Raw genomic sequence first — 21,506 nt, forward strand, 5'->3', positions numbered from 1 at the left:
TGCTTTTCTGTCTTCCATCGTCCTGCTCTCTTCCCAGACCATTGGCCATCTTGTAGCTTTTGCACAACACCGCCTTGTGGCCATCACAGACACTGCACACATACCACAAACTCACCTGTGTGTCTTCCTCCTATTTATTTGTTTGTTTGTTAACTTTCTTCATCATTTGAGTTATATAAAAATCAGTTTAGATCAGGTTATTACGAATAGTTTTGGTGTGATGAAACTGAAAGTCAGGTTTAAAGGGGTATTTGTATAGGTAGCAGTTACCTCTTACGTATGTCCTACAGAGTCGATTGTGTCAAAGATGTTTTTTAACAAACTTTAGGTTTAGTGTCTGAATAGATTTTGAATGAGAACGCATCCCAATAATCAGGCAAAGCTTGAGGACATTTTAGGATACGCACTACCGCTCGAAAGTTTGGGGTTTTTTAGAAATGTTTTTGTTTTCTTTGTTTTGTGAAGAGAAGCTCACTTGTTTTAAGCTAATGTAGCACTGACCAGCAGAAATGTTATAATTGGCAGCAATTAATTACAATTACCAACATTTCAGGCATACATACCTTCACTCCTGTGTTCTAATGGCATGATCCCTAATACCAGTTTGTCATATTAAAAGAATAATTATTAGGAAACCTCTTTCAGTTATGTTAACATAGCTGACAAAACTTGTGCCATTAACAGAAGCCATTACATTACATGCCATTACATTTAATGTTGTTTCTTTCACTGTGGATTAGATGTTTTAAAAAGACATTTTAGATAACTAAAATTAAAACAAACTGGGGGGAATTTAAGACTATAACTGAAACAATTTTGTGAACTTGGAACACTAATAAATATATAGAAATAAATATATAGAGGAGATATCCTTAATTACTATCTGTTATGTCAAGAAGAGGCTTTGATGTGTTTGAAACTCAGGATCTCTGGACACTGTGAACCAGCTGCTTTCAAAAAGTTATGTGATTTTATTGTAATACCTGGACTGATTTTCCTAAATCTTGTCTTTTATTTATACAGTCCATATAATATTAATTTAAATGGACACTAAACCTAAACATTTTCAAAGAATAGAAATTACCGGTAAATTGAAATAAGAGAATCACCCCTGGGAAAATAACTGAAAAACAAACAGTCAAAATAAAAGGTAATTGGAAATGGCTGAAGCAGGTCCAGATATTGTCACTTAATAAAAACATTTATTGATTCATACAATGTTTTGTTTTGTTTTTTGTTTTTTTACTACTCTGAGAAGTGCAAACCAGCTCTAAAGAGAACAGAAAGAATGAGATAAAACCCTGTAGATCATTGCGCTAGGAGATGTAAATCACTCATAAATCAGAGTTTCTAGTCTTCTATTGGCAGCTTTATGAAATGGTTCCCATAAGAGCCAAATCATGTTGGTTTGTGAAAAGAACAGTACACACTGTTTAACTTTTCAGGCATGTAATAGGTAGTTCCCTTTTTTTTAAGAGCGTTTTGAGACTACTCTAAAACCCATAAAGGCTGATCTATCAGGCTCTTAACTATCCAATATTTTTAATCAGCGATACAGTTTTCATAACATTATCAAATAGGTCAGGAGCGCACTGCTTGCATTACCAGTACCATGTTCGCTTCTCGTGTTAAGTTAGAGCAGTCTGCCTGAGAAGCACGAGTCAGCACTCTGCATCTAAAGACCCAGAGTGTCAGTTTTTTTCTCCCCAAGTGAAACATGCAGCTCTCAGCAAAATCAGTGAAAAAAAATAATCTATTTATAGTCATGTTGTCAGGCTAGCAGCACTATAACTGATATTTTTGGTATAATTTAAAGATGTGGAATATATCTGAGAAACGTTTTTCACAAATGTGGAAAAATGCAAGCTAAATAAAATGTCATTAATCCGATATAATATAGGAGATAATTACCAGAAACACAACGAGGGTTATAATTATTTTATTATCAATAAGTTACCAGAATCTTTGACAGGGAACATCTTTCCTGGTGCACTCTTTCTTTCTGTACTGTGTGTGAGCCACAACACTTTATCGAGATAGCTGTCATGCATAGATAGAAGTTAGGTAGCTATCTTGCACTTGCTGATGTAATCTGCCACTGGAGCACAGGATTGATCCCTTGATATAGATTCCAGTAATGATTGATTAATACATTTTGATCTGCAACATTTTTGTAAACCTTTACTTTATACGCAGCGTAAGGTTTATCCTGCAGCTGCCCTAAATTAACAGTATTGGCAATTACAAAAATCTTTTTTTAATGTTCGTCTAATGGTCAGTCCACCGGCATGCGCACGCTCTTTAATAAAAATGATGTGTTTAATTCTAAATATAATTATTGTTGGTAACCATGAATTATCAAAGTTGTTGTTTTGCAAAAGAGTTTTTTTTTCTTTTTAATGAAGATCCCAATTACTGTTATTTGCTTGCATTCATGAATTAGTTTTTGTGTTTGAATGTTATAAGTCTGATTAATTTCAGACTTGTCTGAGAAGTCCAGTGTACCAGCTCAAGTTTGGGTATATTTTGATTGGTCATTTTTAGTTTTATACATGTTTTCACAGATGTGAAGTGGGAGTTTTGCAAAATTACCTCAAACTTTTGAGGGGTAATGTTAACCGACAGAATGACACGGGGAACTATATACCGAATATTTATTCCTGTTGTTGGGACGAAATCTTTCACTCCTCCTGGTGTCTTTTGTCTTCTCTTTTCCACTACCTTAGCATTTTCTGTTTGTGCTGTAACTGCAGATACTTAAATATTTGACTTCTTTAAGTGCTTTCATCTAGGCTTCATGCAGCAGGCACAGTGAGCAGGTTTCGTGTTTCCAGAAGTGTTTTTTGATTTTATTTTGCTTCCCATCACTCAACAAAATAACGAAATCAAAGTTCATTGTTACATTATCTCCCCCCCATCAGAGGAGCACCCAAAATACCTGCACTTATTTTTATTCAAAGAAGACTTTCTTATTAAAGCATTACATACATTAGTGATTGTGTTTTAATCATTTATTCAGTTGCTTTTTTTTCTTTCCACTGAAGACTGCGTAAGCCAAAGATGAATTCACTGTTTTAAATTCATCTTGTGTATTTAAATGTCAGCTTCAAGGAACTCAAATGTCGACTGTGAAAATAGATTAAGTACACTGTAGCCATAGCAACATATAGATTTAAAGATTTTGATAAGTCCATGTTTGACAGCAGAACTGGCCATCACTTGTGGATCAAACCTCTTCGTTTGGTTCATGAACTTAGGAGTTTGCATTTTGAAAAGCATCGTTTCTGAAGTCTGCAGCAACAGGGGCTGATTTTTCTTTTTCTTTTTTTTCACTCAAGAAAACATATGATGTCTCTGCCATGTGTTTACAGTGAAATTACATAGCTGGCATTGCATAATTTGCATGAAGGGGACACATCGCTTTGATTGCACATATCCCCTCACTTTAGATTTTTACACTGCGAGTAGCATACCGAACCAGCGAGTCACCCCTGACATGCCTTAGATCAACCACTGTCATTTGCCTGTCTTCCACTTTCAGTTGGTAAGCAAACAAACTCCAACTGTCCTCTCCTAATTACTTGCCACTGGCCTTAGCTGTTGCAGTGTCTGTTTCTCACCTGCTGTGAACCAGAAGTACATAATTTGAATTGGAAATACCAAGTAAGCACCACTTCTTACTCTTGATTGCTCACCATTCTTTCGCTGTTGTGTTTGCCTGCTGGGGATGTCTCTCAGCCAGAAAAATGGCACAAAGGTGTCAATAGTTGGCTCCGTGATGGCTGTCAGTATACCCCCTTCCGTTTGACTGGGGGTGAATAGGGCCGTTAACATCTGAGGCCTACAGTGTGACTCAAACTTGGTGGTTGGCTTGATTTAATTTCTGACTGTCTGGAAGAACTCGTCTGATGAAATCTTCTCCTAAAATAAGCATAGATGTCTCTTCTATATGTAAGCAGGGCGGCTTCTAGTGGATATATATGTATCAACGACAAGATGACAGTGTCTTCACTCTATGCACTCACTGCCATGTTTTACAATACCTAATAATTATGTAATATGTTACATAATTTCATGTATCATTTTCTTTTCTTCATATTTTTCCCCCACATATTGCTTGCTTGCACAAAACCGTAGGACTTGAATGCAGGTAAAACACAAATGTGGCATCTCCGGTGCACTAAGGGGAGGAGGCCAGGAACACAGAGAAAGTTGTTCTGTGATCTGTTTCAAACTGAGAGTCGAGACTTTTTCCAGCCTGCTGATGACTGTGTCTGTGTGTGTGTGTGTCTGTGTGTGTGCATGTATGGGAAACCAGGGGATGTAAGTGGGGTACTTAAAGAGACAAAAGAAAGCTCATCTCATACATTTAAACAAAGCTGTTCTTTAGCACACAAATAATCACTGGGGCACACCTAGCTGGATTTCCTGGGTAGGTTTATCAGTGACTCACTCAGTGGCACTGTGGGGGGTGGGGGGGATTGCTGCTCTAAACTATTGATTTTTATGGGTGATAATGAATGGGCTTTTATTTAGCATCACACTAAATGCATGATGAGTTTCATATCAGAGCATAGCTTTGATGAGCAGTCTATATTTTTTTTTCTGTGAAAGGGTAAAAGTTTCATTTTGGGAATCCAAGTTTGATACATGTTTGCACATTTAAATGTGTTTCCATCAGACAGTGTGAATCTAGTGAAACTAACCCCACGCAGTACTCTGAAGAGAGGGGGAGGACAAAAAGCTCTTTCGTATCCCTTCATTGTTTCTCTGACTTTGGAATATAACTGGGAAAAGGGGGTGAAGGGCAGGGGCAATACTCTTTTAAACATGAGAGATATGATGTAGCAAAAAGTGTCTGTACAAATCCTAGAAGAAATACTTTATGAAGCAAGCACATACTTTAAATCTGTTCTTTAAACTACTCTTATAGGCTGTGTGTAATTCAAGGTCTGTGGGTTTAGTAAAACTGGTTGTGCTGTCTGAGACAAAGTTGTGAGTGAGTGGATGTGCTCATAAAGTGAGATTTACTTAGATTCTTGTCACTATACTCTGGTAATATTTAAAGTATATGCGCAATACTGAGTAAAAGGGTTGTTTGATATTAAGACAAAACTAATAATCTTGCATTTCTCCCCGTGCTTCTAAAAATGTCTTCTGTAAATAAGAACAAAGTCGGACTAAAATCCCCATCTTTTACAATGCTGTAGAGCTATTTATACTATTTCAAGGTTGTTCAAATGTATAATGCAGAGACCTAAAATTCAATAAATGCACACAGTACTTTCTCAAAAACGTCATCATGGCTGCCTTTATTTTAGTGTTTTGCTCTTTTAAAAAGGTGATTTCCTTTGCTTTTTTGTTTTAAATAAGTGTAAAAATCGTTTTTAACACCGAAAACATACTATGATCTATAGTCTTCATTTAAAACTCCCGCTTATTTTCTGGAGGAGTTTGAGTCTTCCACAGATGTCGAGAAATCAAAACAGTCCCATTTTTGTCAAACGAGCCTCTCGGGCTTGAACAGAAACCGAGCAAAATGAATAAGAAATCACCAGTCAACTCTTAAGACGCTTATGTTTTTGTGTTACGTTTTACATATCTCAAACAGAGATATAAGCTATCCCCTGGAGACGATAATAAAATGACCACAGTGGTCTGAAGGGATTACACCGTTGTTATATATACATCCCGCTTGTGTCTATGTAACCACTGGGTTGCTAGTTGCTCCCCTCCGGTTTTAACCGCGTCGAGATAATAAGAATGTTTCAATGACTGCGCTGTATTTTGAATGAAATGGTTCTCCCGTCACTCACTGTGACACCGAGCCAGTCTTCTGCCTGAAAACGCGCCGCGATTGGCGCATGTTCGCCTAGGAATAAACGCCGCGACGCGATTGGCCGACAGCTGTGAAAGGGGTGGGACGGACTGTCAAGATTAGCAAACCGCTGCAGGTAAAAGGAAGGAGCGACAGAAGACAGCCAACATTTATCTTTGCAAGAAAGCGAAGAGTGTGGTGGAAATGTGACTTTTGTTTTCTCCTCACCTCCGTGCGGCACAACTCTAGCGGCGACGGCTTTTAGTTTTTTTGGAGTCGGGACGAGAGCACCAACACCTTCGGCGCCTTGGAAGAAAGTGTCGCTGTGTCAACCATCGTTTGGCTCCCGGGCACGCTTTGTAACAACGAGCAACTTGGACAGCTGCGTGTTTTCCATACAGCTATCGACAAAGAATGAAAGCAGTCAAAAGAGGTGAGCTCTACTCGTCTTTTGCCGTGTCCGTTTCTCGCCAGCGGAGTGTCTGCCTACGAGCCCCTGCGTGGCTTTTCGCTGTTGACTCTGGCTGGTATGCGGGGGTTTTTGTTGCGAGCAAATGCAGCGTGTGTTTGTGTTGAAATTTGGAGGGACAGCTAGCCAGCTAGTTATCTCTGGAGGCAGGCATGGTGTCCATCTGGCGGAGCGACATGCGGGGAGGCTGTGCGTCCCTGCTCGCCTCCTTTTGTGCCTTCCACATGGCTAATTTACCCGTTTTCCCTCCAGGTTGGTCATATTTTATTTTATGCAAGTAGTGGGGGTTTTTGTTTTGTATTTTGAAATGCATCCTAATTTCTCTAACAAAGCGGTCTGTTGTGCATAGCTGGGCGATCATTTTTTTCTTTTTACGGTCTCAGCAGCCTGAGGCCGTGACCATGTATTAAACTTTTTTACTTTTTCAAGGCTTTCCAAGGCGACCCCGAGCTCCAGATGCCTACAAAGGTAGAGAGGACATTTTGTAAACACAAGTTGATCAGCGTGATGCTGATGTGACAAGCTGGCCTATCGGAATGAAACCTTACTAAGCCAGCCCTGCACTGAATTGTATTTGCTTGCTGTCAGTAAGATAGTTTGGAGAGTTTTTTTTGTTGTAGATCTTAAAGGGTCCGTGCCGTGAGCCAGTGGAGTTGTAGTATCACGTACGTCACGCCTCTTCGGGGCACTGCAGGGAATGCCTCAAATCTCTGTCAAGCGAGAAGTCCTGTTTTTTTGTCAGACCCAGTTTGACCACATTAAGGCTGTTTTTTGAAATATCTATCCTATTCATAGAGTCGGGCTGTCTGAAATGTTTTTATTAATAGTAATAGCTGTTTTATTTCCCTCCTGCCCTTTTTGTTGAATCGGCTCGAGGTGCTTTGCATTGTCAATAGATTCCTGGGCCACTAGCTACTGTGATGTTGATATGGCCACAATGTCTTTGTGAGGACAGGCGCTACCCCCGGGGGTCAGGTTTCACCCAGCCCCACAGAAGGACATTTACTGCATTCACTTGCCCACCCCTGGGATCAGGCATGCTCCATTTTGAGGGGAGATTCCCTCCAGTGCCAACCATAAGTCTTTTTTTGCAAGGCATGTGTAGCACAATATCACAAAGCTCTTGTAAATCTGTTTGTTACTATGTAATAGTTAAAAAAATAGCAGTAAACAAGTACTGTTACTTTTATGTCCTTGATCAAACGGTTACCTTCCTTTAATGTTTGTTTACCTGGTGTCTGAAGAACTGTGCCTAAACCACACCATGCATGAGCCAGAATAAGTGATGGGTAACATCAGAATCAGAATACTTTATAAGGACTACCTCCTACAAACCAAGTCAGCCAGGGGTGTAAAAGTCAAAGTGACTGACGTCTTGCCTATTTTCTCTCAGCTCTCACAGAGGATACTTGCCCGGAGCGTGAGGAGCACACCTCAGCGGACAGCGATGATGGCTCCCCGCTCGACCTGTCAGGAAGGGGACTCTCTGGGAAGCGCCGTCGCCGTGGTAACCTGCCCAAGGAGGCGGTGCAGATTCTCAAGAGCTGGCTGTACGAGCACCGCTTCAACGCCTACCCTTCAGAGCAGGAGAAACAAAGTCTGTCGAGCCAAACCAGCCTCACGGTGCTGCAGGTAAGGAGCAGGTTTTCATTTATTGATTTATTCTTTTCACTCGCGAGAGAAACTTGCATCAGAGGCACGACGCTACGTCTGTTAGTACAAACAAGTGTGACGCGTATTTGGCTGATGATGTCTGATGGATTGTGCATGTAAATCTAAAAGCACTTGCTGCTTTAACTGCTCTTTCTGATTGTGAACAAGTGAAAGCAAAACAATAGTTGAATGTTAGTGGAATGTATGCATTGTACTAAAGAGAATAGCATTTTTCCCAGCCTTCCTTTTTTTACTTTGTTGCATCAGTGGTAGACGTTTCCTCTTTCCCTCCCAACACGTAGGCATGCACAGACAGGCTGCATTAGATAAGGCATTTGCAGATCAGTATGAGGCTGCAGCAGAGTTTCTTGTTATGTAGTCAGTTCACTGGAATGCCTTTGACTGGCTTCTCTGTGGCTCAGCATATTTGAGCTCAAACCTTCATTGCTGCCAGCTGTATGGGGGCACTCACGCCTTGTCTTGTCATGTGAGAGGCTGTACCACTAGAGGGAGTGGTGCTTGGGTACAGGTTTAGGTGAAGAAACGTTGCTGTTTGCGTCAGTTGTCTGACACTTCTTTTAGGCTGGTAAGCAGAAAATATTGGTTCTTCTCATACCTGAAATCTACAGTTTTTGTATTTATTTTCCCAGATCTGTAACTGGTTCATCAACGCACGTCGCCGCCTGCTCCCTGACCTGCTTCGCAAGGATGGCAAAGATCCCACCAAGTTCACCATCTCTCGCAAGGTTGTAGGTAGAAATGAGGGCCACTCCTCTCCCAACCCATTGCCGGAGCGCCCATCTGTCATTCATTCTGCCCCTGTTTTCGACCTCGGTGTTCTCGGAAGCACAGCAACAGCTATTCTGACAGGAGCAGGTTACCCTGGTAAGGAAGTGTCAGTCCAGGCACTGATGAAGCTGGATGCACAAAGTCTGCTGATGAAAGTGAAAGAACAGGGGCCTTATTTGGCAAGTCTTGCCAGCAGAAATACAGCAGCTAGCACCACCAATGGCCTCTTCAACACACCTCCACCAACTCCTCCAGATCAATGCGCTCCCCCGGACTTTAGTGCTTTGCGCCTCCTCGCAGATGTAGCTGCGCAGAAAGCTATAGAGCTGGAAAACGAAATGAAGCTGAAGAGCCAGAATAAACCCACAGAGACTGAACAAGCAGAGTCACAGAGCAGCACTTGTAACCGAGAGATAGGCCTCACACCTCCTCCAGAAGACAACCAACAAGTCTTGGATCCTTCCAGGGTGCAGCATCTAATGGAGACAGCTATGACCGTTCCAGCATCAGATGTGCCTTCGGGAAAGGATTCGGTGCCTGCGAGTACAGAAGCATCTCTTCCAGTCCCAGCTCCAGTCTTTTTCTCAGCTCCAGGGATATCACCTCTTCATATGAATAAAGTCATCGTTTGCCACATAGAGCAGGATCAGCCTCAACTTCTTACAGCCCATCTGCCAACCATGATGCCAGTACCTGCCTTAGTCTTAAAACAGCAAGATCCTCACAAACCAGTAGCTGCTCCAGCCTCACCAGCTTTAGCCTTCAGCTCAGTTGCAACTCCGTTGTCCACTACATGTCCTGCAAGTGTGCCGGGCTCAGTGCCATCCCCAGTCCTTCTGCCAGTCACAAATGTATCTTCCGTCTCTGCAAATCAGGAGTTATCCACAAATGTAGCTGTTGTTCCACCCACCAGAGGAATACCACTTCAGCTGCCATGTCCCAGGTCCCCCTCAACTCCAGTTGCAGTAGCATGCCCACTGCCATCTTCAGCTGTCATGTCTTCTGAAGCCCCAGTTACAAGCCCAGCATCAGCCTCTGCCCAGGTTTCAGCCGCTGCCTCAGTTTCGCCCCAGTCCGCATCCATCACACCTCCTCTTGGCCTCAGTTCCCAGCACACCGCCTCCCAGCAGCCCACGTCCCCGAGCAGTACCAGCACAAGTAGCAGTAGTTCACAGAGGAATTCAGCTTCTGTGCCCCGTGTTTGGAGCATGGTCACCAGGCAAAGCCGCTCCCTGGGGAAAACCCCCATTAGTGCCGTGTGGGGCCCACTGCACCCGGTGAGTGAAACTGTCAACTAGGAGCTCTTTTAAAAATATATATATATAGTTGTGTAGACCAAACACTAATTTTAGTATGGACAACACTATATTGGAGAATGTATTATTATTATTTTTTTTTTTTATTCATCACCAGTACGTTTTGATATGATTTTTAAACCTGAGCCTGTAGAATGTGCAGCGGGGAATTAGTTAATCAGATGTGCAAACTGGGATGAAGTAAAGTAACCAACATAATGGTACTTATAAAATAGAAAAAGAGATGGGAAAGAGACTGTGTTTATTATGCTGTTTGACAACAGAAGGGGGTTTTCTTAAATCACTTTCATAATGAACATTCCTGTAGCGTAAATGCAAAAAAAATTTTTTTATGTTTGTTTTGTTTTTTAACCTCTTACCATTTTTACCAGGATGTATTGATCGCCCACTTTTTGGTGTAATTGGCACCACCAGCAAAGTTGGCCTCTTTAGTAGCAGTACTGGATTTTATTGAATGTACAAAAGACACTGACTGCGAAACATCCACTCCCCTCTAGGATAAAAATGAGGGCATGGTTTTGTTTTAATATTCACATCACCATCTTCTTAGTTTAGTGCAATGTGTTTATTTTTTATTATTATTATTATTCATTTTTTTGGGATGAGAGAAACTGATTTTTACAGCAGCAAGCTCGGACCCTTTCATAATGTATTCCTGTTGTTTTAGTTAAAAGGGGAGTGACTTGTTGTGTCAACTTTCTGCGAAGTATATGGTTTTTTGTTTGTTTTTTTTTTTGTTTTTGTTTTTTTGCCCTTTTTTTTGCCCTTTTTTTTTTTTCTACAGTTATATCTGTAGTTTTAATTAAAATCAGTATTATAGTGATTTAGCCAAAAACATGTGTTTCTTCTAGGCAATCATCTGTTAACATGAAGCCCTCACAACTCCACGACGCATTCAGTTTAGTGAGAGAAATGGTGCTTTTATGGTTTATAATATTTATGGTTTCTATGTTCCCATTTTATTCAGCAGATATTTCTCTGTGCACATAGGTTCTCTGCAAAGCAAATGTACCACACTCAGTAGCTGACTTTTTGTATATTTAATGTTCTAGTATTTCCTCATCTGTGATTTCCACTTTTATTTACAAATGGTTTCTATAGACTTTCTAATCATAAAGTTTTAGTTTCCATGAAACTGTAATAGGATGAACCACAATTTGTGGCTAAATGCCATCTCAACTTTTAACAGTAGCAGTGTTTGTGTGAAAGTTACATTTGTATGAGAATAATGCTGTAGCAAAAGTTAATCTACAATACTATCATGTTTACCAGTGTTACCGAGCTGTGTTTAGCTCAAACGGTTAGGTTTATTCTGCGTTTTTGTTTAAATAAATGTGTGGGTTGTAAATGTTGTCATACTGCCAAGCATCGACCATCACAATCATTCCTAGAAAAAAAAAAAAAAAATTCTTTTTTTTTTTTCTTTCCTGTCTTGCTCTTGTCAGATATGAACATGGGAAAATGGTCATACATTTTTATTTTACTGTTGTTGTTTTGTTTTTGTTTTGTTTTTTTCCTCACTGCCACTTGTATTTCAGGATTTAGATTTTTCTTTTTAAGGCTTTATTTTGTTCAGGTATTCTGTCTGATGTGCATTTATACCTCAATTTACAAAAGTCATGTCAGACTTGGGTCATGTCAAGGATATTAAGTATTAAACGCAATGTTTCTTTCTTTTCTTTTTTTTTTTCTTTCTTTTTTTCCATTGATGCTAAATCATGTCACTGTGAGTACACCTTAATGGTTGTAATACTGGATGGATGACTAAGGCGTTTTTGTTTAATGGCAGTGCTTTATATTAAGTTTCCTATGATGTGCTTTTTTTTTCTTTTTTTTTTTGATGTTTTGACTTAAGCTTTATAACTGTGTGGCCTCTGTAGAGCTACATGCATTCAAAACGTGATCATTCAATTTCATGTGACTCGCAACTGACTGCTGGTAGTATGGCTGACTGTTGTGCCTTAAACCTACAACTGATTAAGATGTCTCATTTTATATTAAAGACTTAAACAGTCTGTGCAATATATGCCTTAAATTTAAAATGTCTTGTCTTTTTTTTTTTTTCTTTTTTTTGTATGAGCCTTTCAAGGAAATAAAATTTCAAAACTGTTTATAAATGTTTCATTTGTCTTTGTTTTGCTTCTGAAAGCAAATTGATCACTTGTGAGTTCCTTCTGTGCAGTAGTGGGGTTGACCTTGATTTCTTCAAACATCTTGGCTAAAATTCAGAAATTTAAAAACCTTTGAAGCTGCTTTTAAAGGTTTAAATATCGAAGTTTCTAACTTGCAATCTGTCTATCATTGTGAGATGTTTCGTTTAAAAAAACAAACAAAAAACAAAAACAGGAAGCATTCTTTTTTTACTTTTAGCAAATTACAAAATTTAAATGACAAAATATCTATTTGAAACAGCTTTCAAATAGCATGTTTATTTTAGCCCATCTACTACTGTGTGTGTGTGTGTGTGTGTGTGTGCACATGTACTCCCAGATATGTTTTTAATCTAAACGAGTAAAAATATGATTCTGTAGGGTTTATGGTGGCACTTGTCTTTATATACAGAGGCAAGAAGTTTTATTACAATTGGACCAATTTAATGGGACAAATTGATTTGCTGTTGAGGAAAATCTTTATTTTACTGTCCAGATGTTATAATAGCAACCCGACACCTAGATTTCTTCTGGTCTATGATATGAGATTTAAAAATTTAAGCAACTAGAAAGGGGTGGGGTGGGTGGGGGGGTTGCAACATACAACAGCTCATGCATATTTGTTTCTGTTCATATGCAAGTCATGTAAACATAGCTGGGATGTCATATTTCTCAAAATGAATCCAATGTTTCTTTCTGTCCTACCTCAAAGGCTCAGCCTAACAAGCAGAGAAAAGTGTTACATTTTAATCAAATTTATTAAAAACTGGTCCATTCTCTTTAAACCCCTGATAAAGACACAAAACAACCAAAAACCATTCATGTCAGTAAATGTGTTAGTGAATATGTACTTATTTAGTTAACGCTGCAACATGAAGTAGCTGTAAGTAAATATTTATTGGTTGCATTCCAGCTCAATTTAAGTATCTGGCAGTTATGTAAAGCACAATACTGTACTGCAGCTTTGTAGGAAAAAAAGCGCTGTCATGAAATGCTAGAAATGTTTGAATGCAGGCATGGTGCAATATTTTAAAAATACGCCGAACACACTCTCCACTCACTTTATTTGCCTGAGAAATTTCGAAACTGAATTCCTTCAACAACACAGACATACCCGATCCTTTAACAAATACACACAACCAGCTGACGGGAGGATGATCTCACTTTTGACTGCCATTCCTAGTGACCATTTCAACTACAGGAAATATTTGCACCACATTTGATTGTCTAAACCGAATAAAAATGATGAAAGGTCAGGTTTTTTTTTTCTTTAATCTGTTTTCATCATACAAGGATATATATTAGACAGAAAAGGAGACAAGTTGTGCAGGTGTGGTAGCTAACTGGCAGGAAGAGGTAAACATGGCTGGTATTGTATGAAGTACGTCAAATGGCCTCTGCACAAATACACAGATCTGCTTAATGCATCTCCAAAATCCAATCATGTTGTCTACAAAGGCCAGAAAAACTGCAGTCAATATGGATGAAGACAGGTGCAACATCTGGAATGATGTTTAAATGTAAAAAACAAAAAAGTGGATCTCAAATTACTTCAGACATGCCACCCTTGTTAAACATGTAGGTATTTAAATGTACAATAATTTATTTCTGCCATTTTATAAAAGATATACTTCAGTCCTACATGAATTCCTTTCAAATCTGCAAGATTGACAAAGACAGGAGCTACAGATGGATTTGTGGTGCAGCATGTGTGCAGGGGGGAGGCCAGAGGCAGTCATTTTCTCCCTCTACTCGTCATCCTTGTCTTTGGCGCCATGTTTGAGGATGCGGGTGAACTCTGCATAGTTGAAGTTGCCCTTCTTGTCGATGGGAGCCTCCCGAAATAGCTCGTCCACTTCTTCATCTGTGAAGCGGTCACCCATGGTGGTCAGCAGCTCTCTCAAATGGTCCTCATGGATCACACCTTGGACGTGGAGAATTGAGAGGGGAGTTAATGATCCGAGCCCTGGCAGAGTGAAACGGGATTTGTGCGTGTGTGTACAAGATGCGTATTGACCCACCAGATCCCTCCTCATCAAAGCAGGCAAAGGCATTGCGGATGACATCCTCGGGGTCTGTTCCATTGAGCCTCTCTCCAAACATGGTAAGGAACATGGTGAAGTTAATGGGCCCTGGTGCTTCGCTCATCATCCCCTCCAGATATTCATCAGAAGGGTTCTTACCTGAGGAAGAATATTGTCACATGCATCCATCGCTCATCTAGGAATTAACATCTTGTTGTCTGATAATAAGAAATAATCGGCCCAAACCAGCAAGTGTGGATGAACATTTAAGTGTCACTTATAGTTAGTTTACCTGGAATCACAGGTCTTTGCTATTCTTGTTGTGGTCCTTACATACTCAACCCAAGATCCATTTTAATTGCACATTTTCCTGCTTTTGGTAATCCTGTTTTAATAAATATTTCAAGTATTCTTTCGTACTCTTATGTACAATTTGAAGTGGTAATGACTTCCACCTCAACACCCCTCTAAAAATCAACGTTTTCTGTATATTATTTGATTCAACTTTCAGCCATGTGAATCTCCTTTCTGTTGCAAATCCTATTTAACAAGTATATTGACTAAAATCGCAAAAGTGTCTTTAATATAGTCAGTGTTGGTCAAGTTACTTGAAAAAAGTAATCAGTAACTAATTACTGATTACTTCCCCAAACAAGTAATCCCGTTACTTTACTGATTACTTATTTTCAAAAGTAATTAATTACTTAGTTACTTTTTAAAAACACAATTTACAACCTGAATAGGTGATAAAGCGATAGATCTTTCAGCCCAATTCTACTTTTTCTACATAATCCATCATATAAAATGTAATCAAATGGAAAAGTCTCTTTTTAAAATTTAACGGGAGGTCGAGACCTACTACAGCCGGGAGGAACACCGCTTTCCCGGCACATCGTGCCTCAACCTCCCGGTCGGCTTCGAGCCGCCATCCGAAGAATGCGGCTAAAAGTTTTGCGAGATCTCGCAAAACTAACTCGGGATCTCGCAAAAGTCCGTCTTAATTTTTTTTCTCCCATGTCCCCTGCGGGGCTCCGTATTTAACTTCATGCATCAAGAAAACATTTAATTATATGCAACATTCTCTGACTTGAATAAATTAGTTTAACATTTAAATCTATTTTCTGCACATTCCGGCACATAAAATAAAATATTTTTTTGTGTTTACACTCAGTCTTTCAAATAGATGCAAGTAAAACACAGCAGTAAATAAATAAAATCAAAGACTAGCGGTCCTTTTGCTCTATTTTCACCTGTAAAGCAGGAGTAGGGTAGGCGGAGGTTTACCCTGGTGCAGGTGTGCCGCAGCGGTCAGTGGAAGAATCCGCGAGTTTCTCTGTGAGTTTCCCATTACGTCATAGCGCACTCGGTGCTTGCTTGGAAGTTTAGGGGTTGTTTTCGCTGTAAAAAGAAGTTTTCTTCCCACGCACAATGGACACTAATGTTTTTGTCACTTTTTATGGAATCAAACTCAAAGTAAGGTCAGTACTTCCACGCTTTAAACGCTGCACGCTCATACTCTCTCCTGCACTTGATATTTGATCCATTGTTGATCTGCACACAGCTGTTGCCACGAACGTCGCACTCGCTTACGTCACTGTCATGAGACATTCTCGCAAAAAGATTCACGGTTTTAGTAACGCAGTAACGCAGCGTTCCTACGGGAAAGTAACGGTAATCTAATTACCGTTTTTGCAATAGTAATCCCTTACTTTACTCGTTACTTGAAAAAAGTAATCAGATTACAGTAACGCGTTACTGCCCATCTCTGAATATAGTACAGTTGGCAACCTTGTCATACTTGCACTTCTTATTAAACTTAACAGAGTATGGACTGATCCCAGATTACCATGCATCTCATTTGCACTGGTTCTGTACTGCAGTGCAAAGTGTGCAGCTACTATTTGATTTCTTTTGAGGAAGCACTGGACTCGATCACACTGCAGTAACCAAAACTGTGTCAGAACTAATGCATTTAGAACCAGTTTTAAGTATTTGATCTCTGTTACAGTTACTATGTTACACTTCATTTTGGGATTATTTAACATATTTATTTTTTAATTAAAAAGGCACATTTGACTAGCTAAAGCCTCAGTCTTATATCTTAATATATATGTATTAAAAGGGCTGTTCCAGTACTTTGGCGCTGAACTTCCACACACTTGGAAAACATTTTTCTGATTCCCTAATTTTTCACTCTCTTTCTGATCTCCCTGCCTAAACTTGGAAAACAGAAATAACCCTGACAACATCATCACCATCATCACCATCATCTCTGGCAATCACCAGAACTGCAGTTTTGCTAATCCTCCAGTTTTATAATGTGGAAAAAACAATGCCCTCAATTCCTAAGGGAAGTTCCTCTTACAAGTAAAATGTGACCTGTTTAGTAGTATATATTTTGTCACGTCTATAAATGTAACACTGTTTACCCAGAGAGGCCAACATGTCATGCAGATCTTCCTTGTCGATGAAACCATCTCTGTTCTGGTCGATCATGTTGAACGCCTCTTTAAACTCCTGAATCTGAGACTGATCAAACATAGCAAAGACATTGGAGGTGGCTCTCTGCGGGCGCTTCTTGGTGGTCTTTCCCTTGGCACGTTTGCTCGACATGGTGGCGTCTGGATCTGGACCTGTGCACATATTCGTAAATTAGATAAAAGCGTTGTAACCCCCAAAGACATTATACAAAGAGAGAGCAGTCTTTTTTTTTTCTTTTTTTTTTTTTTTTTACAGCGAATGAATTGTGAATTAATGACACGCGGTAGTAACATCACCTTAGTTACCCAGCTCAAGATGTCGTACTTCTTTGGGACTCGACCACATTTATCTACTCTTTTCCTGCACAAACCTGCCTGTCCCTCTATTCTCCGCATCCTATTGCACGTTGGCTCCAACACAATCAAACAATTGAACACACTCACATGCGCAGACAAATGGAAAATCCCTGCAGACCCTGACACGAGTGGCAGGTTTAATTCTGGAAGGAGATTGAGTTAGCTGCTGCTTGTACTGTGAAGACATGTCATTTTCACACTCATCTCAGCACCTGACATTTAGCGAGACTGCGATTCCCTCTCTAGGGGAAGTGAGAGAAAGAAATTTACCAGCATGGGGGCAAGCTGAAAAAAAAGAAAGGAAAAGAAATGACAAACCAACCCCCACACACACCACCTAATGTACATAATGCCAATTCTCTTATGGTTTAATGATGATGTGGATAATGGTGTCAAACTCCACATAATGTGCCTATAATTTACATAATTTTTATATCCATCAAACCTTTTGGTGACTTGTGCCTTATAGATCAGACCATTGCCACCCTGGAAGAGACTGCTCCCATAAGATTAGACACGTTTCATCACAGGATGTGAAATACAAGAGTGAGTCAGTGACAGCTCATTGCAACTTGTGCAGCCTGAGAAAACAGACAGAATGTAGCATCGCGTCTTTTCTTCATCAGCGTCATGTGATTCTATTAGAGTGATTAGAACAATAGCAAGGGAGCATTTCTGTTTATTTTCAACTCTTCTGTTCTAGACATCATACTAGAATAAACTTCCCAAACACTGACTAATACATCTTGTGTCAAGAAATGCTACCTAACAATGATTACGAAAATAGAAAAGCAGTACAGTAACGGTCAATCAGCAACGCACAGACACACTGTTTGTTCTTTCAGCATGTGCTGGTTCTCTATATCGGCTCTCAGTCATCAAAAATAAATAAATAAAAAAATACAGTAGGCTGTGCATATTTCCACAGCAGACAGCAAGTTTTGTTTAACTGCTCAGATAATATGAAAAGCTTTTTTTAGTTTCTCCTCACATGAATCTGTCGATAAGTTGGCCAAACTGCTTTAGCATTGGTTTAAATGTGTGTACTTAACAACTCTGTGCAGAAAAGGTGAACACAATTCAGTGTTTGTTTGGTTTTTTGTTTTTGAGACAAAATGAACTATAATCCCTTTATTTAATTGCATGCTTTAATGGCTACGTGCATTCTTCACTGCTCCATTTTCACAAAAGGTAATGCCTCTGTAACAGTGTCATCGTATTTAAAGGGCTGGGCTAGTCTTAAATTTCTGCGTCTCCTGTGCATTTTGCCAGCATGATTCATAAAAGGCTTCACCGAAAAGCATGTGAAGACAGGTTTGCCTATCTAACTGGTCCTTTATCTTTTTAAAACTAAATATAAAAAGGTTCTTCTTGTGTTGATTTCTATACAGATGAATGCACTGTGATAGAATTTGAATTTTTATTGCCAATGCAAATCAGGATGTCCGACCTAGGCTCTGCCCCAAGTTTCCAAATGGCTAACATTTACATAAAGACATAAAAATCCAGATATGGATCTGCATGCTTGGGTTCCCGCTAAAAATGGTACAGGAAGGGTGTTTATACAACTGTGTGCCAAGTGAAGCAGAGACACACACACTCTCATTCCCTCTTTCATCACAGACACATGTTGGATTAATCCTTCCTTTCATTTGGCTACTGTTTGGCTGGTTCAGTCCCATTGTGTGCCAGAAAAATGAAGCAATCTGGAAGGTGTGCAATTGGCCCAAAGCCTTCCCATTCTCCATCTCTCAGTCGTTGAGGAAGCTGGAAACAAAACAGTGTATAGCTCTACTTGATGGTTTCAGGAACAGAGGAATTCCTCCGCCTGATTACAGCGTCTCCCTCCTGCCTAGATGGTAAAGTCCTCACACAACACAAAACGCTTGGATTATGCAGACACTTTGCTTAAGTCTCAAATGAAGTGGCTCAAGCGTAAACAGTCCAATGTGAGGTATGTAGTGGAAATTAGTTATCTGTATTGTGGAGTCTTGTTTGGCCTCACTGATAGAATTCTTGCAGTGTAATGAGAGAGGCTCACTGGTATGTATCTCTACATCGATATCGCTTTGAAATGAGATCCATGTAAACTTCTGACAGACTCTGTGAGAGTGAGATTATGTCATAGCTCACATTTTTAAGCTGCAATAAGACAGAACCTGGTTTCAAGTCCCTCTGTATCTGGTGCTGTAGCAACAGCTAAAAACTCCCGCATTCTCCACAGAGTGACTCAACAATGATTCATAAAGAAGCTGAAAAAACAAGTATTTTTGACAGCAACGCAAGCGTTTGGCTGACGTGCCTCAGCTCAGCTTGTGTTAACAATTGTATTTGTTCTCCGGCTGCCTCGGCTCCTCCATGGACCCTTTTATCCACCGAGGAGTGACAAAGCTTCTCTGTCCCTCTGGCCAACGAGGACAGACACCCACGCTCACACTCTGCTATCATCAAACATTCAGGCTGTCATCCCACAGCCTTACATCAGGTCGTGCAGGTCAATATTACTGAAGCGCAGACCAAGAGGCCAACGGTCAGGAATTCCAAAAGCAAACAGAGTGAAGAGAAATCTCATCGCCTATAAAAAGACATCATCAGAGGAGTGTGTGTGTGTGTGTAAGACAGTGTGAATGACACGGCTCTAAATGGGTCAGCTGCATTCAGAAATTCCCCTGTTTAATGTGCCTTGGTGATGACATGGAAGTAAGCACACATCCATACAGTTTATGCACAAATTCAGACTCTGAGATAAATAACATCTTCAAGTTTCTCCCTGTCTTTATCAAGGGATGAAAATTTCCTACTGCTCCTTCCTTGTTTCCCATTTCAGCAGCTCCCTGTAACTGTATCCTCACTTTCACCCTCGCCACTGACAGATGAGCATTGTACCCAAAAATCTACACATCAAATTCACTTGTGGCCCACCAAACAACAGCTCTAAAGCTATGTATTGTCTATTTGTTCAATCCAGGCTTAAAAACAGCTTTTATTCTCACCTTTCCTTCAAGTAGAAATGTTTGGGAGTACTTCAAACTCCTTTTGTCTGGCCCCGAAACAGCAGTGGGAAGAGAAGCAGGCACTGAAAAGTTTGCTCAAAGAGTCAGACTCCCAGTGGGTCCCTCCCCTTTCTATCCGAGCCAATGGAGAGACTGGCCTGTCCTGCACAAAGACATCCCAGGCCAGGCCATTTCTCCATACAAGGCAAAAGAATGCACAGGCTACAGCTTGCTACTGCCACAGACGCTGCTCGGGATGTTTGGGGGAAAACGGAGAAATGACAGGAACTACGATAAGGCTGCCTTATTTAGAGAAAAGGGCCTAAACATTTAGAGGCTCTGCATGGTGGAGTGGTGGAAGCACAAGGAAAGAGAGTTGTGAGCAGTTGCAGAGCCGTTTGGGAAAGGAGTGTTTCTTTCGCAAGACCGTGGGTTTCCTTAAATAGGCAGTGTGGCTGGTCACCACAGAGGCCTGACTGCAAAAGAAACACCTTGAATGATGTCATTAAGGCAACGTCTGTTTTGTGGTCGCCTACCCATCCTGTCCATGAACAATGCTTGCTATGAAGACTAGTCTGACAACCCCTTTTCCTCACTTTTTGTCAGTTTCTATCAGGTTGTTGTCAGAGAAATATATTTTGTCTGTGTGTAACATCTTATTGTTTCTTGTTTGGTGTTGCATAATGCATTATATTTTTATGCTTTTTCGATTAATGTGGGTTTAACATTTCAAAGTTTTAAAGGATTGTTTGTCCTTTCAGTGTTGTTGCAGTGAAAATGAAGTTCTGTGATACAATCAGATTGGCTAATATAAAAGTAACAGCAGACAAAATATTAAGCACAACCAAACTTAAAATGAAGTAGAATAGCTCCATAAATTACAAAACAACTCAAACAAAATAGTTCAATAATCTATAAATTACACAAAATTAAAGGGCTCAGAAAACCAAAGTAAATTAAAGTAATAATCAAAATATAATACAATAGAATGCTATTTAAAAAGTGGAATATAATACAAAAAGGGGCTTAGTAGGGTAGTGCTACCAAGTGTTACTAAAATAACAATATTCTGCATTTACATGTATTATCTACTTTGGGGAATTTATCAACATAACATAATCTACTTTCATTTGTTTTTGTAATCTTTTAAGTTTTAATCTGTGTATATAAGGTATTAACTTCTGTATTTAGGATAAAAATTACAGACTGATCATTGTAAAGCTTGAAGATATGAATGATTTCAGGCAAAGTGAGGCAGGTTAATGAATCTCAGTGCAGGTCCATCGATGTCCTCTGCTGGACCAGTCTAGTCATGATCTCTGAAATGTTAAAAAGCCACGTATGAATTGTGTTGATTCACATTGTACATTTATGAAGATGTCAATAACAAACATTAAAGTTAATTAATTAATTGTAGTTTATCTTAAAATATAACTTTTGAAACAGTCATCTGTCCT

The 21,506-nt window shown here is 39.8% G+C and overlaps 2 protein-coding genes across 2 annotated transcripts; one reads left to right on the forward strand and one right to left on the reverse strand.

Moving 5' to 3' along the window:
* The first annotated feature begins 5,910 nt into the window (after positions 1 to 5,910).
* On the forward strand, positions 5,911 to 14,097 carry tgif2 (TGFB-induced factor homeobox 2). The gene is made up of 4 exons (XM_026168454.2): positions 5,911 to 6,251; positions 7,681 to 7,919; positions 8,591 to 10,006; positions 10,417 to 14,097. Exons 1-4 carry the CDS (start codon positions 6,233 to 6,235, stop codon positions 10,444 to 10,446), a joined length of 1,704 nt encoding a protein of 567 aa, XP_026024239.1. The 5' UTR covers positions 5,911 to 6,232; the 3' UTR covers positions 10,447 to 14,097.
* On the reverse strand, positions 13,243 to 20,206 carry myl9b (myosin, light chain 9b, regulatory). The gene is made up of 4 exons (XM_026168457.2): positions 20,050 to 20,206; positions 16,649 to 16,852; positions 14,217 to 14,378; positions 13,243 to 14,119 (listed from the first exon to the last, which is right to left on the reverse strand). The coding sequence occupies exons 2-4, from the start codon at positions 16,830 to 16,832 to the stop codon at positions 13,944 to 13,946; spliced, it is 522 nt and encodes a 173-aa protein (XP_026024242.1). The 5' UTR covers positions 16,833 to 16,852; positions 20,050 to 20,206; the 3' UTR covers positions 13,243 to 13,943.
* Positions 20,207 to 21,506: the final 1,300 nt, after the last annotated feature.

This window comes from Astatotilapia calliptera, chromosome 5 (assembly GCF_964374335.1).
Source record: "Astatotilapia calliptera chromosome 5, fAstCal68.1, whole genome shotgun sequence".
NCBI lineage: Eukaryota > Metazoa > Chordata > Actinopteri > Cichliformes > Cichlidae > Astatotilapia > Astatotilapia calliptera.

What these genes read in the sequence shown, in the direction of transcription:
- tgif2 (XM_026168454.2), top strand. An exon ending in CCAGCCTCACGGTGCTGCAG is followed by an intron (nt 7,920 to 8,590) that starts GTAAGGAGCAGG and finishes TTATTTTCCCAG; the next exon opens with ATCTGTAACTGGTTCATCAA. An exon ending in TGTGGGGCCCACTGCACCCG is followed by an intron (nt 10,007 to 10,416) that starts GTGAGTGAAACT and finishes CATTTTTACCAG; the next exon opens with GATGTATTGATCGCCCACTT.
- myl9b (XM_026168457.2), bottom strand. Translation starts at nt 16,832, where the DNA reads ATGTCGAGCAAACGTGCCAAGGGAAAGACCACCAAGAAGCGCCCGCAG. An exon ending in TGACATGTTGGCCTCTCTGG is followed by an intron (nt 14,379 to 16,648) that starts GTAAACAGTGTT and finishes ATTCTTCCTCAG; the next exon opens with GTAAGAACCCTTCTGATGAA. An exon ending in CTTTGATGAGGAGGGATCTG is followed by an intron (nt 14,120 to 14,216) that starts GTGGGTCAATAC and finishes TCCACGTCCAAG; the next exon opens with GTGTGATCCATGAGGACCAT.